This window comes from Ursus americanus, chromosome 10 (genome assembly GCF_024610735.1).
Source record: "Ursus americanus isolate L20-20 chromosome 10, mUrsAme1.1.p, whole genome shotgun sequence".
Taxonomy (NCBI): domain Eukaryota; kingdom Metazoa; phylum Chordata; class Mammalia; order Carnivora; family Ursidae; genus Ursus; species Ursus americanus.
In genome coordinates this window covers 11,806,937-11,826,405 of record NC_142136.1, presented here as the reverse complement: position 1 = coordinate 11,826,405, position 19,469 = coordinate 11,806,937, and the positions used below count along the sequence as shown (strand labels likewise).

Genomic DNA, 19,469 nt, shown 5'->3' with positions numbered 1-19,469 from the left:
CTGGGGGTGGGGTGGAGGTGGGTAGGAGGGGAGGCAGACTGGCCCACAGATCCTAGTGTTCCTACTCCTGCCCTAAACGGTTGAGTTAGTGTCCTGCCTCTATCTTCTGTTTTTTTAACAGTAAGCAAGAGGTCGGCTCTAGACAGACAGATCACTCTGTCAACATCCGGATGGTTCCCCTATGCCAGGTGCTCTGGGTCCTTGTTTTGCCTTTCTCCATCATCCTGTGCTGCTGGAGGCTTACAGACGTCTCTGCATGTTTGGAGCCCTGTCCGCTAAGGCTACGGATGGAGCTGTCTGAAGGCTTTGCTTGGGGAATGAGTCCTCCGTGGAGGATACAATCAAATTAAAAAACACGATTCTGGTTTTACTATAACAGGACCACACTTGATGCCTGAAATAAGAAAACAAGGCTGACTGCATTGCTTATATAATAAGGGAGAGCTGTGCTGGCTGGACTCAGTCTCTCCGCGCAGACTACAGTGTTGACTCACATAGGGTTTTGGGAACACGAGCTCAGGGATTGGGAGACTTTCGAAGGCATAAGTGGGTTAACATCATCTGTGGAAGTGTGGTTGCTGGCTGAGCTATTGTTGATTGGTTGGCACTCAGGTGTGTTTATTAAAGTGAACCAATCTCTCATTGGCTTATTTTCATAAGAGGGGTTGAACTAATTGGTTAGCTTGTAAAAGCATGTTCACTGGGGCAGGTTGTCATTGATCGATTGAATGGATACAAAACCGATTCCAGTGACTACTTGTTACCATGGCTACAGAACAATGAGGTTTTCCCTAAATCGGTGGGAACTTTTCAATTTTCATGTTTAATCTGTGTAGCTGTCTCTCCAGCCATTAAAAATCTTTGTTATGTTCCATGGCAAAGACTGCCAATTGCCTAATACCTATTCTCCCCTTCTGCCTTACTAACAGAGACCTGTTTTTGTTTTTTGGGTTTTTTAAAAAGATTTTATTTATTTATTTGAGAGAGAGTGAGAGAGAGAGAGCAAGAGCACACAAGCAGGGGGGAGGGGCAGGCAGAGGCAGAGGGAGAAACAAGTTCCCTGCTGAGCAGAAAGCCCATGGAACTGGATCCCAGGACCCTGGGATCATGACCGAGCCAAAGGCAGATGCTTACCCGACTGAGCCACCTAGTTTTGGGAGCCCTGTTTTTGTTAAGGACAGCAGTGTTCCCAGACAACCTTGCATGGGCGGTTGACCACATGACACAGTCCTAACCAGTGAGCAGAGTCACTCAGGTGCTGCTCTGGGGAAAACTCCTTCAAAGCGGAGCAGTCAGTAGGCATGCCCCTTTTCTCCTTCCTGCCTGGAAAGCAGTCAAACGTCTGAAGGACAGAAGCCAGGGACCCGTGGGAACTAAAGCAATCCCCTGATGATGGCAAATAAAAGAGAGAACGAGAATATGGTGAAGCTATCATATCAGCGCCGGACTTGCAGCTGTGCAAAATACAAAATTAAAACCAAAACCAAAATCTGAACCTCTACTTGGTTTAGCTACTGTGAGTTGAATTTTCTGTTATGTGTAGCCAAAGCGATTCCCAATTGATAAGCCTGCCGTTGTGGTTTTTTTTTTTTAAATCTCTCACCTCACAATCATATCAACGGCACCCAGGCATCCTCACTGCACAGCAGAGTTCTTGGCTCACCACAAGACACACTATCAATATATATTTGTTGAGCGTGTAATTCCCAAAGAGGTTTCTTGTGCCTCATAATATGAGACAATAAGTATAAAACGTCTTCTACAAAGTATTCTTGCCAAAAATATTTAACCTGAATCTAATCATGAAGAAACTATTAGACAAATTCTGCATCAGAGACAATCTAAAACAACTTACCCGGACTCTTCCAAAAAGTTCCACGAGACAAAACAATAAACTATCAGGTGGGAAGGAGGATTATTCTAGATTAAAAGAGACTAAACACACATAACCACCAAATGCAATGTAGGAATCCTGGCTCAAACAACAAACGTATCTGCATCACCGGACAGACCAGGACTTACTGGCCAGAAATCCCGAAGGCACCCCCAGTAGCCCGTGTATTGTGGAAAAGGCACTTCTCGAGGAGCAGATCCCCCACTCACAACCCCACGCAGACCATCAGATCAGGAGAGACAGTTGGAGAGTTGTTGCCTTTAGAAAACACTGTATAGCTGGGATATAGACATCCAGGAGTTTCTTTATGGTTCCAAGGATCAGTACAACCAGAGAGTCTTGGGGAAACTGAAACATCTATCACAGAGGCTCCTGCAGGGAGTGACGGAACATTGTAACCAACACATGACAATCCTCTCACAAGCCTCAGTACCACCAGGGCTGCTCCTGGGGGAGAGGAGCTTCACTAGGCATGCAGCCAAACTCGGCCACTGCGGCCACTTGCCATACGCAGCCAGTGTGGTGCCAGTGCTGAAAGGAGGGTCGTGCTGCGGAGCTCGAGACTGCACTGGAAGCACAATGTAACAACTGCTAAATGACTTCTTGCCCAGTGGGAAGGACATCGGGGTGGGGGTGCTCCTACCTGAGTGCAATGGTGGGGAAACACCGCGAGCCCAGGGTCCACCAGGGGGCGGTAGAGTACAGTGGTCGGGGTGCAGGCTCTGTCTGGGAACCTGGATCAGTCCCGGCTTCTCCACTTCGCAGTTAGGTGACCTGAGGCTAGTCACAACCTCTCTAAGCTTTGGTTTCCTCATCTGTAATACGGAGATGAGGACAGGATCTACAACGGAAGTTTGTGCTGGTTGGTACCCGTGACTGCATATTGTAAATACTCAGTTAATATTAGCTATTAGTGGGGCGCCTGGCTGGTGAAGTGTGCAGCTCCTGATCATGGGGTTGTGAGTTTGAGCCCCATGTTGGGTGTAGAGATTACTGAAAAATAAAATCTTAGAAAAACATTCTAAGAAAAAAAAGACAATGTGGGTTAAAAAGATATATTTGCTAGTAGTATCATCCACTACAAGGACAGAGGGCTGCTTCTGTGCTTATGCATCTGGGGGTATGTGTGCAGCCGAGCAAATGAGGACACGAGCTCACTGGAACGTATGAACCAGGGCCTGGAAAAGGCCGCTCACAAAGTTGAGTTGAGGAATGAATCACCAAATAGAGACATGTGACCCACCAGGCCAGGGGCCACCCACCCACGCCCTCCAGCTGTAACCTTGTTTTTGGTCCTTTAAAAAATTTTTTTTCATCGTGGTAAAATACACGTAATATAAAATTCCCCCATCTTACTCATTTTTCAGTGTACGCTCAGTCGCATCAAGTACATTCCTATCGTTGAGCAACCCTCCATCTAGGAGCGTTCTTCATCTCGCAAAACTGAAACTCCGTACCCATTCAACACGAGCTTCCCATTTCCCCTCCCCACCGTGCCCTGCTAACCACATTCTATTTTCTGTCTTTATAAATTTGACTACTCTAGGTGCCCCAAATGAGCAGAATCATACAGTATTTCTCTCTTTATGACTGGCTTCTATAATGTCCTCATGGTTCATCCATGTTGTAGCACGTGTCAGAACCTGTAACCCATTGCTCTGACCATCACCAACAGGCCAGCATCCCTCCTCTGAGGACCAGGTCCCGGTCCCAGGGGACCACTCCTCTAAGTTATAATGTTTTAATTATTCCAGGCATTTCCCTTGTTTGTCTAGCCCGAGAGGTGGTAGCTGCCTCCTCTGTGGTATCCTGGGGTTGTCCTGGAGTAGGTTAACAATCCTTTATATTTAATTCTGTCTTTTCAAGTTATTGCTGTGGTTTTGTCTCCTGACTTGTTTCTAACCGATGCACCCCCAACTGCTATTTCAAAATCTGAATGCCTTCAGCCTCTGTGTTTCCAGACCCCACCCTCTAGTAAGGATGACCTAGCCTCCTGTTTCATTCAGAAAATGAAAGCTGTTTAGGGGCACCTAGGTGGCTCATTCAGTTAAGTGTCTGCCTTTGGCTCAGGTCATGATCTTGGGGTCCTGGGATCGAGCCCCACATCGGGTTCCTTGCTCAGCAGGGAGTCTGCTTCTCCCTCTCCCTCTGCTTGTGCAGGCGTGTTCTCTCTGTCTCTCTAAAACAAACAAATAAATAAATCTTTAAAAAGAAAGAAAATTAAAGCTGTTTAGGTGACCTCAAACATGCCTCCCCCAATACCAGCCAATCTATAAAAATTTCCGTAGCCAATTTCCTTTTCTCAGTCTCAGAGGATAAAGCATTTCTTTCTGTTTAATTCCAAATCTTCCACAGGTGCTTTTGAGCCCGACCCCTCAATGTCCCCTTTTCTGCTCTGTCCCTTGTATCTTCTCTCAATTCTTAATATGCTCTTTTTTCTAGAAAAGCTCTCTGGGAAGCTGACTAAGGGTGGGTAAAGGGTTGGCAGGTACTCTTTTCCTCTTGTTAACCACATCCATATTTCCCCCATAGCATGCCCACCTAGGTCTGAATTCCCGGACAGCGCCTGGCAGGGAGGAGGCAGAGAGAGGACAGTCTGTGTCTGCTGAACAGGTATGGTAGATAGAGGCTGCCTGCCGAAGGAATCAACCAATGGGTGGCATTCTGTAGTTAGCAGAGCTCATGGCACAACCTCAAGCCACATTTCTCACCTTGCAGTCCTTGGACCTCCAGCACCAGAATCACTTGGGAGCTTTCTGAAAATGCTGACTCAAGGGCGAGTGGGTGGCCCAGTCGGTTAAGCATCTGCCTTCAGCTCAGGTCATGATCCCAAGGTCCTGGGAATGAATTCTGCATCGGGCTTCCTGCTCAGTGGAGAGTTTGCTTCTCCCTCTACTCTCCCCACTGCTCGTGATCTCACTCTCATGCTCTCTCTCAAACAAATAAGTAAAATCTAAGAAAAAAAAAAAAGAAAAGAAAAAGAAAAGAAAATGCTGATTCAAAACCCACACTGATTGGGGTATGTCAGTGTGACACAGGAGCCAAATGAAAGAGCTCCCAGAGGCCAAAGGTGAAATAACTTGAGCAACAAAACAAATGAAGTGATACTGGGTTATAACCCGAAGTATAAAATAAATGTCCATGAGTCTATGCTGATATAAATAAATTGTTGAATACATAATGGGGGAGGAGAGACAAATCTGTGCAGAAGAATTCCAAATAAATTATATACATACCACATCCTCAAAGAGGTGAAACAGAACTCCCTAAGTGTGGGCTGCCCATAGTGACTTCTTCCAGAGAGGATAGTATGAAAGGGGTAGAGGGTAATTTTCCAGGGGAGAAACCTGACTAACATGACCTCAACCAGGTGATCAGGGTCAACATAAGCACAGATGAGAAAGGTTGATAGTATGTATACTTGATACTGTGTGATGAAAATGGCATTTTTACCTTTGTGGATATTTTCCCCAATAATCTATAACCTTAATCTTATCATGAGAAGAATATCAGGCAAGTTCCAATAAAGGGATACCTTGCAAACTTCCTGGCCAGTACTCCTCAAAACTGTCAAGGTCATGGAAAACAAGGAAAATTATAAAACCGTCACAGCCAAGAAGAGCCCAGGGAGACATGGCCGCTCAATGTAATGGGGCGTCCTGGATGGGATCCTGGAATAGAAAAAGGACAGTAGGTAAAAACTAAGGTTATATAAATAAAGTAGGGACTTCAGTTCATCATGATGTATCAATATTGGTTTCCTAATTGTGATAAATAGACCATAGTACTATAGGATGTTAATAACAGGGGAAGCTGGATGTAGGATTTATGGGAATCCTTTGTGCTATCTTCCCAATTTTCCTGTAAAGCCAAAGCTTTTCTAAAAAATGAAGATGACTAAAAATGTTTTTTTTTTTTTTTAAATTCAAATTCCTGGGCCTCCCCTCAGAATCTCAGGTAATGAGCCTCAGGGTTCTGCATTGTAAACAAGCATCTCAGTGGTTTCATGCACACTGAAGTCTGAAAACCAGTGTCTTAGAGACTCTGCTCGGAGACAGAGAGATCTTTTGCTTAATGTGGTTTGGATCCACGCCACCTTGTTGCGCAACTCCAGGGTCGCCCTTGATATCATGTCCAATTTATAATGTTAGTGGCACCCCATGGCACTGTGGAGCGGACACCCTGCACCTGCTGCCTTTCCGCACCATTATCTTGATCAGTCTCCATATGTTACTGTGAGCCAATGTTTAACAGTTGGGAAGTTCTTTATTGAAGTCCAAGGCTCTGGGCTGCATTTCTGCTCACCCCATTCCCCCATGGCCTCCCAAGCAGAGCTTAGGAGTGGCTCAACTCCTTAGATGGGACATGCGCTGGTCAGTTCGACACGATTCCTATCACTCCCTGTTGTTCCAAACTCTTCAGTGGCTGTTATTAGCATGCCTGTATTGTCGACTTCTCTATAAAAACAAAACAAAACAAAACCCAAAAAACAGTTCTCTGTATCTGGGTCCCTACCAAAAGAGGAAACAAGAAAGATAAATTGAGTGAGCCTATGTCTTTAAGAACTGGGAGAAAACGGACACTTGTTTGTGTCAGTGGGAGAATATTCCACGTGTGATTAATGTGCAAGCTAAGTGTGTCTGTTGGTTGCTGGTGCCCAGCCTGCTTCCCTCCATGAGGGCCCCTGTGGTCATCTGAGGCCCCATTTGGATCTCAGGCCAGCGAGAGATGCTATGGCGGAAAGCAGACCAAAGATGGGTCCCGGAAGAAGGAGGAGGAAGAGAATGGCTTCCTCTCTCTCTCTGTTTGCTGTTAGCTCGCCCTGGGAACACCACGGGGAGAGCAGCTAAGCTAAGCCAGAACCGGCATTCCTCGGGCCTTCGTCAAATGGCATGATCACACTGTTCCGATTCTTCATTTCTAATTACTACTTGAAGAACGAACTATCTCATAAGAGTTCTGGCACAAATAGACAGGCTCAATTTTGAGAACTGTTTTAGCCCCCTTGCCAATGCTCAGAGTATAATTATGGAAATGATAATGATAATAATCGCAGGAACTTACTATGGGCAGGACCTGTTCTAAGTCATTTTTCTTTTTAATGTTTAAGTTACTTAATGTTCAGAAGCCCCCTAGAGGCAGGTGTTATTATTACTATCATTCCCTCTTCTTGGATGAGGAAAGGGAGTTAAGGAGACCTGTCTGGGGGTCTACAGTTAGCTGAGAGTAGAGCTGGGATTTGAAGCCAGGCTCCAGGCTCTGGGCACTTAATCACCACACAAGCCACTCGGGCTCTCCCGAAGAGTCTTCAGCTCCTGCATATGTCAAGGTCCCATATATAAACATAGAAGACATAATTACCTCTTTCTATTTTACGTATATATTTGTGTTCGCATTTCACGATGATAACATACAATGTCTGGTAATGGTATACAGATTATTTCTTTTAAGTAGAATTGTTGCTAAAAGGTTCTGATCTTTTCATATTTGGTATGATGGACTGTTAGCTGGAATTTATATAAATTACCAAGAATAAAAAGCTTTTCTGTTCTTAATGAGCATGGAATAATTTTTTAAATGATAACATTTTATCTTAAGAATTCAGGTGCATTGTCTTCCTTATTGATCCAACTCTATGGTTTATCAGCAGATTGTGTTAGAAGCTCTTTTCCTTTCCTTTAGGAAGTCTGGAATAAGAGATTAGACCTTGTCAGTTATCATCACAAATATGTCATCATCATTGATATTTTATGCCTCTATTTTGTATGTAGAGTCTCATACACTATTTAAACCCTATGGTGTAAGAATATATGGAAAATTGGAAAGAATTCAAAAAAAAATAAAAATAATCAAAGGGTTGAAAAGTTACAGAAATATTTAGTCTGGAGAAAAGAAGTCTAAAGGTGTTTGAAAAACTCACTTCTGAGATGAATAACAAATCAGGAAGCTATTGAACAGATGTTCTAGTCATCTGGTGGCTGGTGGAGCAAGGTTTGGGTTGAGGATATTACACAGAGCAACAGTAAGGGAATAAAATAGAGCTATCAGCACCAGAGATCAGGATTATAACCAACAATGGGCATGTTTTCATTGGAAGAACATAGGAGCACCAAGTCAGGGTCTATTAACGGACACTCAGCCAGACGGACATATGGTCCTAGGGACTATCCAAGGTAAGTGTCAAGATCCCACCACTTCTATGAGCGTTCCTTCCTCCTCAGAGTCAGGCTTGCTCACACAGGGTCCATCTGAGCCCCAGCCGGTCTGGCACATTTGCATAGGGCAGAAGAACCTCCTTGGCTGGCACGTGAAGACAGACTACTATCTGCTGGTTCAGAAAAGTCAGGTGGTTATTCTTTCATACCTTTTAGGCCACTGGTGGGGCACTCGTTGCTGAATAATCCCTTCTAAATAAATATTCTAATCCCATAGTTATGTCCATAAGGATGTAAATAATTGCCAAATCAGAACAATCACCTCGCTTTAACCTTTGAACTAACCCCAGTTTCTATACATACATAGTATCACTGAAACAACATAAAGGGCAACCTTAGGGACGCCTGGGTGGCTCAGCTGATTGGGCGTTTGCCTTCAGCTCAGGTCATGATCCCAGGGTCCTGGGATTGAGTCCCGCATCAGGCCCCCTGCTCAGTGGAGAGCCTGTTTCTCCCTCTCCCTCTGATGCTCCCCCTGCTTGTGCTTTCTCTGTGTGTCAAATAAATAAATAAAATCTTTAAAAAGGGGGGGGGATTTTAAATCCCATTGTTTACGCAGTTCTACCAGTAGACTTTCTGAGACTTTCCTAGACCATAATTTATCTTTTTTTTTTTTTAGGTTTATTGATTTATTTTTAGTCATCTCTACACCCAGTGTGGGGCTTGAATTCACGAGCCCAAGATCAAGAGTTGCATGCTCTTCCGACTGAGCCATCCAGGTGCCCTAGAACATAATTTATCTTGTAATGGTTTTGGAAATCCTTTGTCCGTACTTGCATGCACTACCCACTCCCTGGGGCATGAGGTAGGGACGCTGGATATCTGGACAATCTGAAGCCCATCAAACTGTCAGAACGGAGAGAAGCAGCAAGTATGGCTTGATGCTGCCTTTCCCTCATTCATCTCATTCAACTGAATATATATATTGAAGCCCTACTGTGTGCCAATCACTGTGCTAAGCCTTGGGGAAACAAAGATGAAAGACAGACTCCACTTGCAGTTGCGTGGAGGAGACAAGCAATTAGACAATGGCCTCCAAGTAGCGTGTACCTGCCTTTTTTTTTTTTTTTTTTTTTTTGGTTACACAACTCCGCTAATAACACTGAGAAAAATAAAAGAGCCCTGGGCTTCGTTTTCCATAAAAAAATAGAAAAGCTAAAATCAGGGGCGCCTGGGTGGCTCAGTCAGTTGAGTGTCTGCCTTCAGCTTGGGTCATGATCCCGAGGTCCTGGGATCAAGCCCCATGTCAGGCTTCCTGCTCACCGGGGAGTCTGCTTCTCCCTCTCTCTTCTCATGCTCTCTCTCTCTGTCTGTCTCTCTCAAATGAATAAATAATATCTTTTAAAAAAAAGCTAAAATCAATAAGCAAAATTAAGTGGCACAGTTATACACAAGTAATGAATCATGGAACTTTACATAAAAAACTAGGGATGTACTGTATGGTGACTAACATAATTAAAAAAATATTATTAAAAAAAAGAATACTTGAACAGTTTTCAGTTTATTTCCAGAAATTTCAAAATATTTTCATGTGTTCGTTTTTCACTAGCTGCCATGGTAGTGACATTCGTCGTATGCACACTTCAATTGAATTTCTATGGATTCACAATAATAAATACTGCCAACAATGGAAATAAGAATGATAAAAAATGTCCAACACAGTATTTTTGTGATTATCTCACCTTGGAAAATGGAGAAATAGAAGACCAAATGGATGCATTTTGTTTTAGAACGTTATGCTGAATAAGTGAGTCTGAATCCGTTTGAATCAATGTGCTGCTACCCGGTCAGCATGAACTGGCCATAAGGGTGCACAAGCAAGCAAGAGGAAACATTTAAGCCGATAATGACCCTCACATCTCTGAGCAGGTCTTTAAAGTGAGCAAGTGACAGAGAGGCTTACACTTAGGTTGACACAACCTTGAGGGAAGTAGATCTGCGGGTGTTGGCCTTGTTCTGATGGACAGGAGATGTCTGGGCAGTTCGGAAAGAGGACACAGCCTGGTCAGGGAATGGGATTTTGATGTTTGGCCTATCCTTCCTGTTCTGATGATGTCCTGAAATCCGGCTTGCACTTTGGCAAGGATCTAGGGCAGCTGCACCAAGAGGAGTCACTTATGTAGTACCAATCAGTAGCCATATCCATTAAAAGGAAGAAAACGTTGGCCCTACAAAAATGTCTTATCCTGGTATCAGAGGTAACAGGATAAAGGGAATTGGCAATTTGGTTTCACTTCCTTTTCCCCACTTTTAGCAGATGCTGCTGGTGTCCCAAGCACATCCTCCCTGTCCATCCTGGAGGTCACAAGAGCTTCGGTGGACACCTCTCTAACAAGCACCCGCGTCTCTCTGTCTAAGGGCTCTCTCTCGATGCAGGAGTGTGTTCGGTCTACACATGAAGCAGGATAAAAGTGCCAGGTGGTTTATAATCCCCAGGAGCAACACTCATCCAATGAGGGAGGGCTGCTGGGCAAATAGCCCAGTTTTCTTGCCTGTTGGTGAGACAATTTGGAGGTTTGTTCTGCTCAGTCTCTTAGGGGATCTTTAGTAGGATTTAATTCCCGGCACCCATAGCTGTGATCTGCTCATTATTGACCCCCCTCTTCCCTAGCTCCTCACCGTACTTCCTGGGATTGCCTCTCAAATACTGGGGTGGGATTTGCATGCAAATTGTTGTCTCGAGGTTGGCTTTTGGGGGAACAGAAGCTAATAGCATTATATCCAATATCCTCTTTCATGGAGAATATTCAATTTGTTTGAACAATATGGATGGGCCAGGTAACGAGTGGTGTGATATTAACAGCATTGCAGTGGAAGGCTAGGAATCCGTTTTACTTTTCTCTCTGCAGTGTGACTATCAACAAGATCCTGTTCACTTGATCAAAACCACTCTCGGGAAAGAAAAATGGATAAGGAGCAGAATAATCCTATTTGTGTACAATTAAAAATATTCTCACCAATGGTTAGAGTTATGGAATATGTATGGCCATATTAGGATAATAAAAGCTTCTGTGCCTCCTGTGTATGTAACATACCTAAAAGCAAGGTATAAGAAAATGTCTTTTATGTAATGTAATCTGATACGTAATTTTGAAGATTACCTAAGACTGCATTATCTTTATTCACATCAGGCTATTCAAAACCCAATTACCTTTTGTCGGATGTATGCACGGCATAAATGGCATACATCTAGCATAATGGCTCTCGATCCAAGTGACCCAACTCTTACTTTTATAACAAATATTCTGCAGTTCTGTCTTTAATATCCTTAGTGAAACTCAAGGAAAATATGCTATACCTCATTTTTTTTTAAAGATTTTACTTATTTATTTGACAGAGAGAGACAGCCAGTGAGAGAGGGAACACAAGCAGGGGGAGTGGGAGAGGAAGAAGCAGAGGAGCCTGACGTGGGGCTCGATCCCATAACGCCGGGATCACGCCCTGAGCCGAAGGCAGACGCTTAACTGCTGTGCCACCCAGGCGCCCCTACTGTGCCACCCAGGCACCCCTCTATACCTCATTTTAATAATCAATATAACATCCTAATGTTGATGGAAAGAAACAAAGGAAAAAATAAAAATACGGAAAGTAGCAACAGCCGTGTTAGTGAATTTTTTATGATGTTTTTATTTTCATTTTTATTTTTTTATTTTGTTTTTATTTTTATTTTGATCCGTTAGTGTTTGGGTGTGACTCCCCAGGGGGCACAATGCTTGCATCCACTATAAATACGTTAGTTTGTACGGTATATGGAAGTAAGGACGTCAGAAGGGATGCTGTGCAGGATGCACAGAAAAATGAGGGGACAGAACAATGCACAACAGAATAAAAACTAGTGCAGGACAAGTAAGTGCCTGTCTGGTATGAACAGATGGGACATGTTTGTATGGACATAAGAGAAGTAACCTTAACTCAGCCTCTGAGAAAGAGCAGATGGTCTGGGTGGAGAAGATGAGGAAGTGTGATTGTCTCACAAATGTGACAGGTTCTATATGAATGATTTAAAAATACTTCCCTATGGGTAGTGATGAAGAAACAGAAAACTGATCTCCTATTCTGAAATCCCATCACACATTAGGTCCTGCACGCCGTCTCTAGAACTTAGATCCACGAGACCACATCCTTTGATATGTGATGGGAAACAGATGAATCAGAAAAAGAAAAAGCTCTAGGGAAACAAGGTGGTAGACTAGGGTGGGTACTGGAGGAAGACCAGAAGAAAAAGGCAACCAACCCTAGCACTTCTCAATCCCCGCCCCATCATTCCCATATGCAAATTTCTCAGTGGAGCTTTCTTAGGAGTGTGCCCTGAAAACATGAAACCCATAGGCAGAATGGTCTCAGCCCTATGCCCCAACGCCTTAACCTCTTGGAGGCTTACTTCCTAACTGTAGCTTTCTCTCTCTCTCTTTTTAAAAAGATTTTAATTGTTTATTTGAGAGAGGGAGCACGAGCAGAGGGGAGGTTCAGAGGGCAGAAGCAAACTCCCCGCTGAGTAGGAAGCCTGATGTGGGACTCAATCCCAGGACCAGGAGATCATGACCTGAGCCAAAGGCGGATGCTTAACTGACTGAGCCACCCAGGCGCCCCCCTAATTGCAGCTCTTAGCTTGCAGGCTTGCCCTGCCACCACAGCCTCTGCTCACTCACAGGGTGGGCTGCAAGTGCTGGGAAACTGCACTGCTCTCGGGTAGCCCTCTGGGCCTGATGGGAGTCAGTGGAGAAGTACCCCTGCTGCCTCCCGCTCTGGGGCGATGACTTAAGGGAACTGGCTCCAGCTGCCCACAGTGCTAAGTTGTTTGATAATTCGTCTCTACTGGCTTCCACCCTTCCTTTCACTGTCTCACTTGCCATTCTCTCACTGGTCTCTCCTAGGACAGCTTCCAGACAACCTGAAACTTTGTCTCAAAGTCTGCCTTTGGTGAGACCCAAGCTAAAACAGATGGGTGATCATCTGAAATATTTTTTTGATTAATTGATGAAACTTAATGAGGTTCTAATTCTATTAAAAGAAATCTCAAACGTTCTGTTACATTTTGTTGCTTCTGTAGGGATTGTTCCACTGCACTGAAACCCCTTCCACATAAATATGCAGTTGGGAATAATCTAACTAATGATGTTGAAAAAGGATGTCCCCCCTAAATCACATTTTAGTTCAATTAACATTTCCTACAAATTGGCTAATATGTGGCATCATTTTCAAGTGGATTAATCATCTAATTTGATATTATAAATCCACACTGATCTCTAGATCTAACCATTACATGTTTTTAAGTAGCATGAAAATTAGCAATACAATCACAAACCAGTATTTTACACCTACCTAGTCTTATCTGCTATAGACATGGGAACTGTGAAAACTCCGGGCAAGAAATCATCTCTTAAAATGACATGTAAGTTTGTTGAAAAATTTCATGATAATTCCTTCCTCTTTAGTGATCTTAATCTAATTTACTTGTAGTTGAAAGAGTTCATTTAACATTTCTGGTACATATGATAAATATGGCAAATCACTTGGTAATATTTTGGTATCACTTTTTAATTTTTCATTGATTAACAAAAATAGCATGTTAGTATCAAAGAACAAATAAAGTATTTTAAAACAACTTTCTTTGGAATACCATCTTATTTCATATGTAGCATAAAGCAGTCAAACTCCTTTTCAGTCACTGCAAAGATTACAAAATAACCTTTTATTCAAGGCATTAATTTGAATTCTATCAATAGCGCTGATAGGATTAGTTGATTTGTGGGTCTTTCACTAAGATTTTTGGTGACTGACGTTGTCAATGAATAATTCAATGACTCACTAACACGGCTGTTGCTACTTTCCAGTTGTTTATCAACCCAGGTTATTCACTGACCATCTGTTGCAAAAGGACATTGGAAAAGGAAAAAATTTCCTGTGAAATAATTTTTAAGAATTTCAAATTTTCACAACTCCAAGTATCCACTGTCTATACATATGGATGTACATTTTCTGCTCAATGTTTTTACTCCCATGAATCTTACATTTGTGGTCAGCAAAGTTTCACTACCATGTAGGTTACTTGCATTCACTTTCAACAGACATTCTTCTGTTTGTAGATCACCTCATAGCCTATTTTTCACCTCTTTGGATTCCTCATAGATCCTTCTACATACAATATTGTTATTGCTCAACGGAATAGAAGAAATATTTAAAATTTCTTACTCTCATAATTAGTAACCTTTTATATGGCTGGTAAAATTAATTTTTCTCTCATATTGTTCGGATTACCATGGATTGCTATAATTTATGCCATTCTGTAAGAAACAGTACCTATATCTTTCAGATTAGGTTTAAAAGAAACATTGCAGGGACAATCCTATGAATTTCAAATTTTCCTTAAATCTCTGAAGTTTCTACCCTTGCCAACTCTGTGTCTTCATAAAATATTCACTTAATCTTGGTGGAGTCATCTAAATGAATTAGAAAAAAACTATGTTGTGCATATGGTCACTTTCAAATATTCAACGGAGTATTCTCAACACCTTTTCTTAATATTTCACATTATATGTAGTATTTTTATGATAAGGGCTAGGTTTGTACATCTTTTTGAAAGATACAGAATCACTGAGAGTGCATCAGCCACCCATGTAAATTGGTACTGGTGACTTCAATGGGACAAGCAGAGTTTTTGCAGGTGGTATGGTGCTTTGAACTGGTGAACAACTCTTGATTAAGTTCCAAATAACAACCGAAAACAGTAACTAGTTGCATTCCTGGAAAATTCAGCATGAATTAAAACCCTGCCAAGCACATGTTTACATGTAAAATGGACTTGGTTCTAGATTCAGATAAATATAAACAGACTTTTACCTACATATGAAGCATGAGACTGGAGAGTAAAACATAGGTTAGGAAAGAGAATGATTCACTTTTTTGGTGAAAGGATTGTGTCTGGCATTTACTGGACCCCACGCAGGACTCTCCAATTCATTGTGACAACCAAAAATACACTTAACAGATTCCAAAATGCTCTCTGCTTAGTAGACATCTATTATGAATATTATTGAATCAGTCAAAAGATGTAACTACTCTTTAAAATGCCTCCAGACTTATTTTCTCATAAATATTAGTTTCATAGATATTATATGCTGAAAATGCATTTGATGCAGTATAAAGACTACTTTATCCAAGGATTGACCATCGACCCTAGTCATTATCTACTGATTCCTCCAAAAGGGTGCTGACTACAATCCCTGGGGATTTGGAAAGGGGGTTCTCAGCCAGAATATGGAAATAGGATGTGGTTTACCAGCTTAAAGCATAGCAGCTATCATAAGATCAGAACTTGGTACTTTGGAAGTCTGTGGTTCTTAATTTGGTTGTTGTTGGCCCCCTCTACTGTTAGTAATCTTTAGGAAAAATTCTTTCTAGCTCTGCTCTATCAAAGCAACGTTGTGCTAAAGGCAAGTTGAGAGCTACAGGAAGGGCACATGTCAGGGATGCTCGGTCAGCAACCTTCAGCTAGGACTCCCCTGGAGATTGCTTTCTAATGCTAAAACCTTAGAGATGCTGTATTTTATTTTATGAAAGGAAGACAATGCCTTCACACCAAGAGATTCAAAATGGGTGGGATAGAAAATTTTGTAAGACACATTCCCTGCCCTCTAGGGGCTTACTCTTTCAAACTTACCACTACTACCCCAATGTAGAAAGCAGATTCAGCAAGACGTGGCAAGGCAAATGATGATTCCCAGTAACTGATAGAATTAGTTCTCCGAATACAATCTAGAGAAGAGACGAGGTGCAAATACAGGCAAGGACTTTAGAAATGATATACACTGAGCACTCTGGGACTGTGTGATAATTGCTGGCTAAATCACACCAATGTAGGAGTTCTCAACCTCACACTATTGACCTTTTGGGCATGAGAATTTTTTTTTTTTTTAAGCAAGTTTCACGCCCAGCATGGAGACCAACGCAAGGCTTGAACTCACAACCCTGAGATCAAGAGCCAGACCCTTCACCCACTGAGCCACCCAGGTGCACAGGAGAAGTTTTCCTTGTGGGAGGCGGCCCTGTGCATTGTAGGATGTTTAGCAGCATCCCATCTGCCCGTTGGATGCCTGTGGTGGAGCCCTCTCACAACTGTAACACCAAAAGTGTCTTTAAATACTGGCAAGTGTCCTCTGGAGGCCCCAAACTGCCCCTGTTGAGAATCACTGCACTAATGCTTCTCACACTTTTGCATACAAATCACCTGAGGGTCCTGTTAAAACAGTTTGAATAGGTCTGGGAGCGAGTAGGGCCTGGCACTCTCTAGTCCAAACAAGATCCCAGCGGAAGCCAATGCTGTCCATCCAAGGACAATACTTGCTTCTTAGAAGACAAACCTACAGCTTTTTACCAGTTAATATGTCCAGGTTCTGAGTACCAAGTAGATGTACACTCAAGGTCTGCATCCCTGAAAATACTCTCAAGCAAGGTCTGCATACCATATTAAGTTACTGTGCATTTAGTTAAGAATGTTGCAGAATTGAACATAAATAAGTGAAGGTTTTTTTGTCCTTGTTTTTCCAAACTTCAGAATGCTTTATCTCCTATTTCAGTTCTCAAACCTTTTATCTTGGGATCTCTTCAGAACTCTCAAAGATAATTGAGAACTACAAGAGCTTTTGCTAACATGGGTTTCTATCAGCATATTAGAAATTAATTGAGACAGAAAAATTTATTAGATAAATATTAGAAATTGAGACAAAAATTTAAAAAGAAAAATTTAAAAACTGAAATTCATTTAAAAATAACAATAACATACCCATTGCACATTAACATAATATATTTTTGTGAAAAATTACCATACATTCCCAAGCAAAAAATTATGGGGAAAAATAGCGTTATTGCACATTTTTGCAAATGTCTCAGATCTGGCTTTATAAGAAGTCAGCTGGATCCTCCCATCTACTTTGGCTTTCAGTTTGTTGTGATACATTGTTTCAGTTGAAATATATGAAGAAAATCTGGCCTCACACAGCTTTGTAGTTGGAAAAGGAAGCACTTTAATAGTCATTTCAGATAATATGGACTTTTTTTGATACTACAGCATAACTTAACAAGTGGTAGTTTCTTAAAGATTGGTTGCAATGAAAAATCTGGAACCTTATTATTGGGCTTCTTATACTGTTATACTAAAATGTATTGGTTTATCTTGCTGTTTGAATTGATCTTACCTATGCATGATTTTGTAACACAATGCATTGATCGACTGGAGAATGTCGGTTCACGAAGTTATTCAGACCTTCCAAATGCACACTGGGAAACTCCGTTATATATTCCTGATTGAATAGGAGTAAAAAAAAAATGTCTTAGTACAATTACGAAAATAGTTCTGGCCTTCCAGATTCCCTAAATTGGGGTGGGATGGAGTAGCCACACCTACTTTGAGAACCAGTGACCTATGCTGGCCACAGGTTGTCTTGCCAACCAACAGCTTCTGCAAAACAAAGAAAGAAAAGTCTAAGGAAAATAAGTCACTTATGCTTTTGCCTTCTAGCAATAAATCAGTGATAAAATTTTGGGTCACTGGCACCTCTCCTTAAAGGCAGAAACTGTGTTTTATTGATCCACAAATTCCAGATTTAGCTCAGTGGTTGGCCCTTACAAGAACTCAAAAAAGTATTTTCTTTTTAAAGTTTGCCATACAGTTGTGTAGCCTGTCCTTTTCATTTAGCCTTGCAGTTGGTCAATTTCCCCATAATACGTATTCTTTAATAACTACATAATATAAAATTAAAGTTTTCAGGCTCACGCTCATTTTAAAAAACATGACTTTGCCTTAGTAAAGATTAATTTCATTTTGCAAGAGGAAAAAAATGAAATGGCTAGGTCTGGAAGGCCGCTAAGGCAGAAGTTTGGGGAGCAATGTCGCTCAGCCATAGACTCGCCACGCCTGGGATCTGACCACCTGCCAGCGCGGTGTGGAAGGGTGGGGTCGCGTGACCACCACACACAGCGCCTGAGGGAAATCCGCGCGGGATCGACGTAGAAAGGGGGGGGGGCAGGTGGACAGCGCAGCTCTCCGCGACTGAGCGGCCTCTCGCACTTGCTGGACATCACCAGTCTTCGGGGGAGCGAGCTTGGGGGGGCTGCCCAGAAAGACTGAGCATGCGTGGAACGCGCCGGGCGTCCCGTCCGGGGAGAGGTTAGAGGTCGCGAGGAATACCCCCCCACGCTGGCACTCTGGAGGACTCCTTTGCCACGCGGGTCCGCGGGACGTGGGGCGGCGCTGAGCACTTAAGCGCTGCTTCCAGGAGTTACACTCACGCCCCCCTTACGAATTCCCATTCCTTTTCAAAAGCAGACCCGCAGCAGTCGGGAAAACCTGGACAGACAGATCCCTCCGACTGCGGACCGACTTCCCTTCCCAGGCAGGAAGGGAGGGGGCGGGCGGAGCGGTGTGTCCCACGGGCCGCGCATGCGCCGCTCGCGGGCAGCCCTTGGAGTGGAATCCAGTTGCCGGATTCGCCGCCACGCCGGGAGTGCGCCTGCGCGGTCGCTGGGTTCCCTCCACCTCCACTTCCCCTCCCCCTGTCCCCCCGCGGGGGCTCCGGGTCCGGCGGGACCATGTTCACCAGCACCGGCTCCAGTGGGCTTTGTGAGTACCGGCTGCCGCCATCCTGGCTGTTCCCTACGCGCCACCGTGGGCACCTCCTTGAGAAGCCTGGGGGCAGCGGGGACCCACGGGGTTGCAGGAGGTTTGGGGGCCGACCCTCCATCCCCGCGCCCGAACCTTAGGGGTTCCTTCCCGTGAGGGGCAGCGGGAACCGCCCCCACCTCAGCCTGGAGGGGCAAGTGCGTACTGAGTCCCGCCGTCAGCCCCGGCCCCCACCTATGAACCCCAGGTGCGATGCTCAGGTGTTCAGGGGCTGCTGCAGGTGGGCTGGACAGTTAGGGTCGGGCTGGGTGTCCTGGTGTTCTCCGGGCTCGACCCCTTGGGCTTAGCGGCGCGTGTGCCAGGCTGGAAGAAGAGGCTGTCCTGGTGGAGCAGATGCTGGAAGCCTGCCCCCTTCCCAGTCACCTTGCTCCATTTAGGCTACAGAAGGACCGAACTGGCTCTCCCCCAGTTGCAAATTTCCAACCCCTGTCTCAGGAGCTGACCCCTCAGGTTTACTTAGATTCCTTTCTTCCTCGGTCTCTCTTAGAGTTTTTAGACAAATAAAAACTGGTTAAAGTACATTAAAGTGGAAGGAAGTTAAGTCATTTGGCAGGAAAGTGCGGACATTGCTGCTGGATATTTCTGCGATCTTTCACTTGAACGTCAGTGGTGGTCAGCAGATAGAGGGCAAAGAAGTGTATCTAGCGTTTTAAACACTTTTATTTTTTTCCCTGAATTTGTT

The 19,469-nt window shown here is 43.5% G+C and overlaps 1 protein-coding gene and 1 long non-coding RNA gene across 2 annotated transcripts in view; one reads left to right on the top strand and one right to left on the bottom strand.

Moving 5' to 3' along the window:
- Nucleotides 1-10: 10 nt before the first annotated feature.
- LOC123801076 (uncharacterized) lies at nt 11-18,513 on the bottom strand. Its single transcript, XR_015725902.1, has 5 exons — nt 17,513-18,513; nt 17,304-17,408; nt 15,770-15,864; nt 5,430-5,565; nt 11-4,847 (listed from the first exon to the last, which is right to left on the bottom strand). It is a non-coding gene; the product is annotated as an uncharacterized LOC123801076 (long non-coding RNA).
- Nucleotides 18,514-18,569: 56 nt separating this feature from the next.
- The window catches only part of UBAC2 (UBA domain containing 2), a 166,205-nt gene continuing 165,305 nt past the window's right edge, over nt 18,570-19,469 (top strand). The window contains exon 1 of the mRNA XM_045811013.2: nt 18,570-18,727. Coding sequence (XP_045666969.1) covers nt 18,697-18,727 — 31 coding nt within the window. The 5' untranslated portion in view covers nt 18,570-18,696. The remainder of the gene's footprint in view (nt 18,728-19,469) is intronic.